Source organism: Vipera ursinii (genome assembly GCF_947247035.1).
Source record: "Vipera ursinii genome assembly, chromosome: 2".
Classification (NCBI taxonomy): Eukaryota; Metazoa; Chordata; class Lepidosauria; order Squamata; family Viperidae; genus Vipera; species Vipera ursinii.
The window spans coordinates 276,571,952-276,583,906 of NC_139513.1; the positions used below are offsets into that span (position 1 = coordinate 276,571,952).

Below are 11,955 nucleotides of genomic sequence, written 5' to 3' on the forward strand. Positions count from 1 at the left end.
GTGGAGTCTCGGAGTAGGCTGGATAATTTGGTATGGTAGTCAGATGAGTTCATTACCACCGTGGCGTTGCCTTTGTCTGCTGGCAGAATGATTATGCTGGTGTCATTTTTTAGGTTAAGTAGTGCTGTCTGTTCCTCTTTGGGTAAGTTGCTTTTGGGTGGTTTGCTGGTGCAGAGGATGTTGGTCACTTCGAGTCTGATTTTGTTGGCGTCATCAGGGTTAATTTTGGTCAGGCTGGATTCGACTCCGCATATAATGGTTTCCGTGGGAATGTGTTTGGGAGTGACTGCAAAATTAAATCCTTTAGACAGGACAAAATTAAATCCTTTAGACAGACTAGCTGACGAACAACACCAAAAAACCGAACTACACACTCTCACTAATGTACTAACAGCCAATGGATTCCAAAGAAACACGATTACCAACTTAATCCGAAGAGAGACACCCACAAAAACCCAAGACAGAGAACAAAAAAATGGCAAAGCCCTCCTCCCATACGTAAAAGGGACCACAGACAGAATCAGTAAGGTCCTCCAAAAACACAACATCAAAACAGCATTCTACACAGACAGAAAAATATCCACCATCCTAAGAAACCCCAAGGACATAATTGGCTTAGAAAACCAAGGAGTATACGAAATCCCATGCACCACCTGCCCCACCACATACATCGGACAGACCAACAGAAGAATAAGTGCACGCATTGAAGAGCACAAAAACTCACTCAGAAAAGGAGAACAAACTTCATCCCTGGTCCAACACTTTGAAGCCACGGGACATGAAATTGATTTTAAAAAAACCAAAACTATCGCCAAAATTGAACATTTTAACAACAGAATAATCAGAGAAGTCATTGAGATAGAAAAACGCCCCCACAGCATAAACAAACGAGATGATACCTCTCGCCTACCAACCATTTGGAAACCCGCCTTGATTGACAGACGAGTCCCAACCACCAAGAACGATAGACCCAAACTCATGATAACACCACATCACATCACCACCACACAACCATTCAAAAAGCAAATCCGAACCCACAATGATAACGAGGCACAACCACAAAACAGAAACCTAACTACAGCTGCAACATCAGCCACTTTAAACCCCTCCAAACCACACAATAAGCAAACTGACACCCACTATAAAAACATGGCACCACCACAAACACGAAGCCGAACAAAAGCAGCACAACTCACCAGCTCAGGTCTAAGGCTGGCAGCTGAGACCAGCCCATCCTCTCAGAACACCCCCCCACCCAATCAGAACACACCCACCATTCAAAACACACTCCCACCCAATCAGAACACACTTACTCCCCCACCCAATCAGAGCACACCACCCACAGAACACACCCCCTCTGGCAGTTTAAAAAAGAGGAACAAACAGCCACATGCTTCTCCCAGAAGAAGGAAGCTAAAGCCACCAGCCTGATGATGACGGAATATATATATATATATATATATATATATATATATATATATATATATATATATATATATATATATATATATATATATGTGTGTGTGTGTGTGTGTGTGTGTGTGTGTGTGTGTGTGTGTGTGTGTGTATGTGTATGTATATATGTGTATATATATAAGGGATATATATATATATATATATATATATATATATATATATATATATATATATATATATCCCTTCAGAAGGTTATCAAGAAGAGACTGGACAGCTATTTGTCATCGGCAAGAGGTTTTAGAGAAAATTTCCAGTGTCCCTTCCAAGCCTTTTATTCTTTGCTCCATGTTAAGATAACTGACCTCCTTTTTCTCTAGATGCCTGGCACTGCACGACATGACAGGGAAATGGCCTTCCAAGCCAAGAAAAACCTTAGCCACACCACTGATCCAATCGAGAGGCTACGTCTTCAGTGCCTGGCCAGGGGCTCAGCAGGCATCAAAGGCCTGGGCAGGTAAATGGATGGTGAAGCCAAGTGGTGACAACCAGAGGGCCAGACACACGGTGGTGGAGCCTGCATCCCTTTAAAGCTAAACTAAGTAGTTCAGCCTCTTTTCAGCTTTGTTTCAAATCTCCCAGAGGACTTAAGACGGTGAACCAGCCACTCTGTCTGGGGCTGAGTGAGGATCTGCTCTTTAGCTGGACTTTTTTTTCACACTCTTATGTCCAACCTACACATCCTTTCTTGCACATTTTTAACATATTCAAATATCATAATTAAGAAAAAGATAAAAAGACCGGGAAGGGAAGGGAAGGGAAGGGAAGGGAGGAAGGAAGGAAGGAAGGAAGGAAGGAAGGAAGGAAGGAAGGAAGGAAGGAAGGAAGGAAGGAAGGAAGGAAGGAAGGAATTTGACTTACCCAAAGGAGGTGAGGTGAGGTGAGGTGAGGTGAGGTGGGAAGGAAGGAAGGAAGGAAGGAAGGAAGGAAGGAAGGAAGGAAGGAAGGAAGGAAGGAAGGATGGAAGGAAGGAAGGAAGGAAGGAAGGAAGGAAGGAAGGAAGGAAGGAAGGAAGGATTCTAGTGCTACCACTCATTATATCTGAATAGAAAATTCCAGATGACCACAAGATGACAGCCTTGCTGCCATCTAGGGATTATCCAGATATATCATCCTACATTATGCAATTACGTCTCTAGACCAGTGGTCCCTCCCTTTCTGGCTTGGTGGCCCGTTGGGGGGAGAGGGATAGTTCCTTGTGAGTAGTAGGCACATGCAAGTGTAAGCAGCCACTACTCGTGTGAGAGGAGCTTTACAGGCGCGCACATGCTCGCCTGCCATCTGCACAGCCCTGTTCCGAACAGGCTGCAGCCTGATAGTGGGCCAAGGCCCGATAGTGGACTGTGGCACAGGGCTTGGGGACACTTGCTCTAGATCACTTGGAAAAAATTCTATGGTCAAAGAAGGTTAATTGCGTGATATGGTTTTTATCTGGAAACTCTGAAAAGTTTCAGAATGACAGAATTGTGAGTTCTGAGAATAATTTGTGCTGATTGTGTATTGAACTCTATTTAACCCAAAGGTGCTTTTTCAAGTGGTGACTAGATTTTGTTTTTTCTTGAAGTCATTTTGCTTCTCATCCAAGAAGCTTCTTCAAAGAAAAACAAAGTGCCTCTTATAAAAAGCACAACTTGTTCCATATAGCAATAGCAATAGCACTTATATACCACTTTACAGTGCTTTACAGCCCTCTCTAAGCATTTTATAGAGTCAGCACATTGTCCCCAACAATCTGGGACTTATTTTACCAACCTTGGAAGGATAAAAGATTAAGTCAACCTTGAGCCAGTTAGGATGGAAGACACCGAACTCCTGGCAATGTGAACAGAGTTAGCCTGCAATACTACAATCTAACCACTGTGCCACCATGGGACATATGACCCTTCTCAGTTAGTAATTGTTGCATTTTGCATCAGCTGCATTTTACTCTGAGATGAGGTGCTTAGCTGGCTTCAAATAAACGTTGGACCAATTCATGGAAGTCATGGGACTCCTTGCTGGCAAGGTGACTGCTTCTGAAGACCATTTTCTGGAACACTTGTGCACTTCCTTGAGCCATTGGTTGGCCATTGTGATGGAATGTGATGTACCTGGAGAAGCAGTGGCGGAGAGTCTTGGTACCACAGAGATTTCCTAGGGAGAAGGTAGTACATTCCAGAGAAAAGCCCAAATTAAGAGACTGTGCAGTCCAAGCTACATGTGGGGGTGGGGAGAGGAGAGGTTCAGGGCTGCCATTAGGGTGGAGGATTATAGCTTTAGTTTGGCAAGATTCTGTCCATTAGGTATAAGCAAATAAAGGATTGTACTCAATTGGAATTCAGTGTATCTTCCATAGGTTTGGATCTGAAAGTCACTGTGAGACTTCAGACTGCTAGACTAAATGGGCTAGAAGTCTAATCAAGAAGGGCAGTGCTTATGTTCTCATGGACCCATTTACTAGTGAGCTAAATCAGATGTTACCATTTCAAAGATTATTTGCTCAAGCAGTCTCTATCCAGAAAGAACGCAGTTAGCTCCTCAGCAATAGTGGTGAAAAGTAGTTCAAACAAAGGGCATGTGGAAATTAAAAATAAAGGTGGCATTAATATAAACACTCATAGCCAGGATTGCTGATCTAACCTTTCAAGGGAAAAGCCATTATATCCATATGTGGCTGAATTCTCCAAAAGTATCATTTGTCCATGCTATGTCAATCTTATTTTAACTGATTTTTCAATTTATTAATTCCTAGCTAGGTTTTTCATACATGTGCACGTAACTGTTCAAATGCTATTTTGGGCCCAATTCAAGGATGTGAAGATTGAGCTAGGTTTACTATATCTGCACATACGTCCTGTTTGATTAAGAGTATAAACGTCAATCTTATATCAGGTAAAGATGCGGTTTGGTTATGTACAGTGCTTTTTTTGTAAAATAAAAAGGTGCCGGAACTCACACACGTCATACAACCCTCCTTCCCTACCCTACAAGGTTCCATCCCAAAAAAGGTGCCGGAACTCCGTTCTGGGCATTCTATGACAAAAAAAGCCCTGGTTATGTAAGAGTTGCTCAAATTTGGTATAAAATAACAAACATTCAAACAGCACAATAGTTAGCCCCTGAAGCTGTGAACTTCCATTGTGAAATTTGCAAGGGAGGTCAGATAAGGAGCTGCTATGCAGCTGAATGTCTTGCTAGACTGTATCGCAGAAGCAAGGCTCTTGTTTTCTTTAAATGCAACTTTCCTAGATCTGTATATCATTGTCCCATTTCTCTTCCTCTTTGATCTTTGTCACTCTTTTCTTTACAGTCAACCTTCTTTTCTTCAGGGTTTTCCGCATCATGGATGACAACAATAGCAGGACCCTTGATTTCAAAGAGTTCCTGAAAGGGCTCCACGATTATGCTGTGTTGATCGAGAAAGAGGAAGCCGCAAATCTTTTCAAAATATTTGATAAAGATGGGAATGGAACAATTGACTTTGATGAATTTCTCCTAACATTAAGAGTAAGTTTTAAGCAAGAACAACAAAAATATTACATTAACATGCTATGTTATGTCCAAATCTATAACGGTATGGGGAAAAGACCTTAGCACAGAGGTCCCCCACCTTTTGGTCACCAGGGACCGGTTCTGTGGAGAAAGTTTTTTCTGCAGACTGGAGAGTGCATGGTTTTGTGTGCTGCCTGCATCCCATAGATGGGGCTCTGCTTGTTTGTGCGGACTGGTTGCTGGCATGCTGCGGCCCAGTACCAGTTCACAGACCGGGGTTGGTGACCCCTGCTTTAGGAGACCAGGTGAAGAGATGCTGCCTAGGAGATGGTCAGATAAGAGACAGCATAGCCTGCAGCTGGATAGTGGGCAGGGCAAAAAACTCAGAAGGGACCCTCCCTCATTCTCCCTGTACAGGAGATACTAGAAACACACACACACACACACACACACACACACACACACACATATATTCAGACTTGCAAGATGCTGTTATAACTTTACAATAAAGTAGAATGAGCTCCTGAGTAGAATGCATTTGTTAGACAAACATGTTTATTGGTATGGAGAAATAACTTGGGGAAATCCCTGATAGATGCTGCTGGCAATGCCCTAACAGGATCATTTCAATGTCAGTGTTGAATGCTGACACTCTTTCTGGGTACAGAAGTCTTAGTGCGTCACACAGGCTGAAGTATACCAAGAAATGCTAATTACAGTGGAAATGAGTTCTCCACATTTGAGTCAAGGTCATGCAGAGTGAAGTCAGGGCACATCCGATCCAGGTATTTACCTTGTGCAATGCTAATTGATTGGAGATCAGCACTGTTGTGAATCCGTTTCCACCCACATTTCCTATCAGCTAAAAAAAATTATTCTAAGAAAAAGAAGGACAAATATACACTGCGGAATTAACGCGTATACAACAGCTTAAAAGAAATCAACTTATTTGAAATTAAAAAGTATGGATAGGAAGCAGTGCTTAAATAAGATTTTAATTCACGGGTTGATATGCCTCTCATATGGGTTGCAATAGTGTAGAGAAACTTAGATACCAGGCTTCTATCAGGTACCTGATTATATGAAAGTTAGAGACAAGACATTTAAGAGCCCTTAACATCAAACAATACACTGTGTGGCTTTCAATTCCATGAGCTACAACAGACTGAGGCACTGGGTAAAATATTATATATTATAGCTTGTAAGCTGTACTTATCTTTTTTGAAATCCCAGTTTGCTGCCTGGAGTTGTGTCTGTGAGATGCACAGCCATGTAAATTAGTTTAAATTTAAAAAAACGAACGAAAGAAGTCCTCTTATAGCCCCTCTGCAATTCTGCACACACTCTTCCTATATCCCTCCATTGTTGTTGTTAGCTGCGAAGTCGTGTCCGACCCATCGCAACCATATGGACAACGTTCCTCCAGGCCTTCCTGTCCTCTACCATCTTCTGGAGCTTCAGTGACTCCATCCAGCCACCTCACTCTCTGTCGTCCCCTTCTTCTATTGCCCTCAATCTTTCCCAGCATTAGGCTCTTCTCCAGTGAGTCCTTCCTTCTCATCAGGTGGCCAAAGTATTTGAGTTTTAGCTTCAGGATCTGGCCTTCTAAAGAACACTCAGCTTGCTTTCTCTTGTAGCAAGGGAAGCTGAAACCGAGCGAGGGAGTTTGCAGGAGCGCGAGATCGGCCAATTCGCATTTCTGGCAATCTCCCTCACTCCGTTTCAGCTTGCTTTCTGCAAGAGAAAGCCGGGCTGCAGGGCTGCCTCCGCGAGTACTGCTCTAATGCAGAGAGGGAAGGAGAAAGAGGGAGGGAAGGAAGGAAGGAAGGAAGGAAGGAAGGAAGGAAGGAAGGAAGGAAGGAAGGAAGGAAGGAAGGGACAATGGGAGAGGGAGGGAGAGAAAGAGAGAGAGAGGGGGGGAGAGAGAGAGAAGGAGAAAGAATTTTTTTTCTTGTTTTCCTGCTCTAAAAACTGGGTGCGTCTTATGGTCCAAAAAATACGGTAGATGTTTTTCTGGAACTCTGTAGCTTTCTCCATGATCCAGCGTATGTTGGCAATTTGATCTCTAGTTCCTCTGCCTCTTCGAAATCCTGCCTGTACTTCTGGTAGTTCTCGATCCACATAGTGCTGGAGTCTAGCTTGTAGGATTTTAAGCATAACTTTACTAGCATGAGAAATGAGTGCAATGGTGAGATAGTTTGAACATTCTTTGGCACTGCCTTTCTTTGGCATTGGAATGTAAACTGATCTTTTCCAATCCTGTGGCCACTGTTGAGTTTTCCAAATTTGCTGGCAAATTGAGTGTAGCACTTTTACTGCATCATCTTTTAAGATTTTGAATAGCTCAGCTGGAATACTGTCACCTCCACTAGCTTTGTTGTTGCTCAGCTTTTCTAAGGCCCACTTCACTTCACATTCTAGGATGTCTGGCTCGAGGTCAATGGCCACCTTACTGTGATTTTCAGGGAGGTTAAGCTCATTCTTGTATTGTTCTTCTGTGTAATTTTGCCACCTCTTCTTAATCTCTTCTGCCTCTGTTAGGTCCCTGCCATTTTGGTCCTTTATCATGCCCATTTTTGCATGAAACGTTCCCTTCATCTCTCCAATTTTCTTGAAAAGATCTCTGGTCCTCCTTATTCTATTGTTTTCTTCTATTTCTTTGCACTGTTCATTTAAGAAAGCATTCTTATCTCTTCTAGCTATTCTCTGGAATTCTGCATTCAATCTATTGTCACCTCTACTGTATATTCAACAGGGATATGATTTAATTCATACCTGAGTGGCCTAGTGCTTTTCCCTACTTTCTTCAGTTTAAGCCTAAACTTTGCAATGAGAAGCTCATGGTCTGAGCCACAGTCAGCTCCTGGTCTTGTTTTTACTGACTGTATAAAGCTTCTCCATCTTTGGCTGCAGATAGTCAGATTGACATAGTCAATCTGATTTCTGTGTTGACCGTCTGGTGATGTCCATGTGTAGAGCCATCTTTCGGTTGTTGGAAAAGAGTGTTTGCTATGACCATCGTATTCTCTTGACAAAATTCTATCAGCTTGTGCCCTGCTTCATTTTGTATTCCAAGGCCAAACTTGCCTGTTATTCCAGTTATCTTTTGGCTTTCTACTTTAGCATTCCAATCCCCCATGATGATAAGGACATCATTTTTTGGTGTTAGTTTTATAAGGTGCTGTAGGGCTTCATAGAACCCGTCAATTTCATCCTCTTCATCACTGGTGGTTGGGGCATAGACTTGGACTACTGTGATATTGAATGGTTTCCCTTGGATTAGAACTGAGATCATTCTGTCATTTTGGGGATTGTATCCCAGTATTGCTTTTCCTACTCTTTTATTGTCTATGAAGGCTACTCCATTTCTTCTGAGGGATTCTTGCCCACAGTAGTATACCTGATGGTCATCTGAATTAAATTCACCCATTCCTGTTCATTTTAGTTCGCTGATACCTAAGATGTCGATGTTCAGTCTTGTCATCTCTTGTTTGACCACATCCAGCTTTCCTTGATTCAAGGATCTTACATTCCAGGTTCCTATGGAGAAAAAATCTTTACAGCATCGGACTTTCCTTTCACCACCAGACACATCCACAGCTGAGCGTCCTTTCAGCTTTGGCCCAGTCGCTTCATTCTTTCTGGTGCTACTAGTACTAGCCCTCTGCTCTTCCCCAGTAGCATATTGGACTCCTTCCGACCTGAGGGGCTCATCTTCCAGCGTCATATCATTTTACCTTTTGGTACTGTCCATAGGGTTTTCATGGCAAAGATACTGGAGTGGTTTGCCATTTCCTTCTCCAGTGCATCACGTTTTGTCAGAACTCTCTGCTATGACCTGTCCGTCTTGGGTGGCCCTGCACGGCATAGCTCATAGCTTCACTGAATTACACAAGCCCCTTCGCCACAACAAGGCAGTAATCCATGAAGGGGATATCTCCCCATATCTCTATCCATTCTGCTTTCCATCTTCTTTCAGCCCTCAGTCTTAAAGTGAATGGCACACAAATATTATTCAGATGCCAGCTGGGCTTCCAACTCAAAATCACTGTTCTCAGAAGAGAAGTGAGCATGAGTAGCCAAATCCCAAGGAGCAACCAGCGGATGGCTGTGGAATATAAGCTTGATGCTCTTTTCAAATACAAATGAAATGATAGCAAATGTCTGGAGAAAGTTTGATAGCCAAATGCATCGGATTATGCAATACAACACTAGTTCACAGGTGATCAGTGACCAGTGCATAGCTCCATCTGATGTATTTCCTCCACTTTGGCTTACAAATAATATGCTGCACACTATAGTAAACAACTGGAGTAATCCAGCTGCCCCAAAGCACCATTTTGGAAGGTATGAAGTTAGTCCAGATATGAATAATGATCTGCACATAGGTTCCTCTGCTTTAATTTAATTGTGTCATATTTTTCTAAATTGCATCTACTATTCTTCTGCACTGTTCTTCTTTCTCTCTCTCTCTCTCTCTCTCTCTCTTTCTTTTTTTCTTTCTTTCTTTCTTTCTTTCTTTCTTTCTTTCTTTCTTTCTTTCTTTCTTTCTTTCTTTCTTTCTTTCTTTCTTTCTAGAATCAATATTCACATCTTTTGTTTAATGTTCTGAAAATAGAACAGGAAACATAATCCTCCAAACCCACTTTTGATATTATGAAACAGAAAGTACTGTAATAGGGTAAGGCTGAGAAGAAAGTGGCCTTAAAACGATATTGCTTTGTGTTTTTTCTTAGCCTCCTATGTCCAATGCAAGGAAAGAAGTCATCATGCAAGCTTTTCGAAAGCTAGATAAGACGGGGGATGGAGTCATCACCATTGAAGATCTGCAAGGAGTCTACAATGTAAAACATCATCCCAAGTACCAAAATGGAGAATGGAGTGAAGAACAAGTTTTTAGGACTTTCCTGGACAACTTTGATTCACCCTATGATAAAGATGGGCAGGTAAGTGAGAAGGAGATTAAAAGCAAAGCTAAGCTAAGTCAGTCATGTCAGAGGCTCTGTTGTTTTTTAAAGGGACTTACTGAAATTATCAACAGAGATCTTCTCTCTTTGTCCCCCTCTTGTGCAGCCACTGGACATAGAAAGGCGGCGTTGTGCACTCTGTATTGATACTCATAGTTCTGCCTCTTTCCATTCCCCAAAGCCCTAGAATGCAACTTACTCCTACAGGGAAATGAAATATGTCTTAGATTTCACTGAGATGATGCAAATCGTGTTTCTATATCTCTAACAATGCTTAATTTTGTTCCAGAATTGCGAAATTAAATCCAAACTCTGTGGATTTAAAATGTGAGGGCGAGGGTTGGGAGGGCGAGGGTTGGGAGGGCTCGTATATTATGCGGTCAGATCTAATGTGGCAGATCTCTGTGGAACTTGCATTCCAGTAAAACACGTTTCACTTGTTTCTTTCAATGGGATTGTTCCTCATGTTTCTTGTGCAGTTTGTACATTGGCAAACCTCGGCAGGTTTTAAGATTTTTTATTTTTTTTTATTTTATTTTTTATTTTAATTCCATTTATATCCCGCCCTTCTCCGAAGACTCAGGGCGGCTTACAAGCTTAGCAGTAGATCAGGGTCCGATGAGATTTCCAGATCCAGAAGAGACAGGCAGGTACTAGACAATCAACCAGACATTGTAGTAGTAAAGGACCAGAAGAATATGGTGGTAACAGATGTAGCATGCCAAACAATAGCAACATCATGAAGGAGTTTGAGGAACTGGAGAAGTATCAGGGTCTGAAGGAGAAATTGGAGAGGATATGGAAAATAAAGGCCAAAGTACTCCCAATGACGGTGGGAGCATTTGGGGTTGTGACTCCTAAGCTGGGAAATTGGCTCCAACAGACCCTAGGAACAACTTTAGATCTCTCTGTCCAGAAAAGTGCAGTGCTAAGAGCAGCTAAGATACTGTACAGAACTCTCAAACTCCCAGGTCTCTGATAAAGGCCCTGACATTAAGGAAGACACGTAGCACTCACAGGGGTGAAAAGTAAATACATATGAATTAAAATCTCCCTGTAGAACAGAATGTATAATTTAATTCTTGCACATAATTGTTTACACATTTATTTAAATGAAAACTTTATTTTTCTTTTTCAACCTTTTCTATTGTAGGTCACCACAGAGGAATTCATGAACTATTACGCTGGTGTCAGTGCTTCAATAGATACCGATGTCTATTTCATTGTGATGATGAAAAATGCTTGGAAAATCTGATATCCTAAAATGACACCGTTATTCTAGTGCTTTTGTTCTAAATATCAACTTCATCCAATATCTAGGACAGCAGTTGTACTATATGGAATGAGATTGGCAGCTTTTACCAAAATAAATTAAAATATTTTATTGTTACTGTGATCATTGTATCCATTGTTTTAGTTCCATCAATGTCAGGGAAGAATTTATTTTTCAGCAAGCAAGATTTCTTAGTGCAAATACTGTAACATGGCAGATAGTTTAGTAACATTCCCAAGAACAAATGGTGGTGGGATCAGAGTCGTTTTAAACCTTTCTCCAGCTACAAGGCTAGGATTGAAAAAGCTGCTTAAACCATCTTGCTCCTCTGGGCTGAAGCTCGAAACATCTCCAGCAGAGGACCTCCCAACCTCAACTTGAAAGTATCTCATGAAATATTGAGATAATTGCCATGTTAGGAAGTTATTTATAACACTCAGTTAGAGTCTTTGTTTCTCTATCAGAAGACTACTAGCCTAACCATGCTCCAACCATGTTTATCTTATTTTCTGTTCCTCCCCAAAAGAATTTGGTAGAAGTTGAGGGAACAACATGCAAGAGGTGTTGTGGGAAGAAAGGAGGATTTGTTTATTTGTTGAAAGAAGTTCAGAAAACACAGAACCAGGAATTGTGAATTGTATCTACATGGCCTCATTACTGTGCCATATTTTTGAACATCGCTGAACAAATTTTTGCTAGTCCTTCCAACCTATTTAAATCACAAAAATTCTTTGCATGGATGGCATAGTGCACTGCATAGCCCTGAGGGGA

The 11,955-nt window shown here is 41.7% G+C and overlaps 1 protein-coding gene across 1 annotated transcript in view; it reads left to right on the forward strand.

The window, feature by feature from the left end:
* The window catches only part of CAPSL (calcyphosine like), a 20,269-nt gene extending 9,089 nt beyond the window's left edge, over window positions 1–11,180 (forward strand). The window contains exons 2-5 of the mRNA XM_083351622.1: window positions 1,794–1,930; window positions 4,782–4,959; window positions 9,681–9,890; window positions 11,065–11,180. Of these exons, the coding sequence (XP_083207748.1) occupies window positions 1,794–1,930; window positions 4,782–4,959; window positions 9,681–9,890; window positions 11,065–11,166 (627 nt within the window). The 3' untranslated portion in view covers window positions 11,167–11,180. The remainder of the gene's footprint in view (window positions 1–1,793; window positions 1,931–4,781; window positions 4,960–9,680; window positions 9,891–11,064) is intronic.
* The last annotated feature ends 775 nt before the right edge of the window (window positions 11,181–11,955 follow it).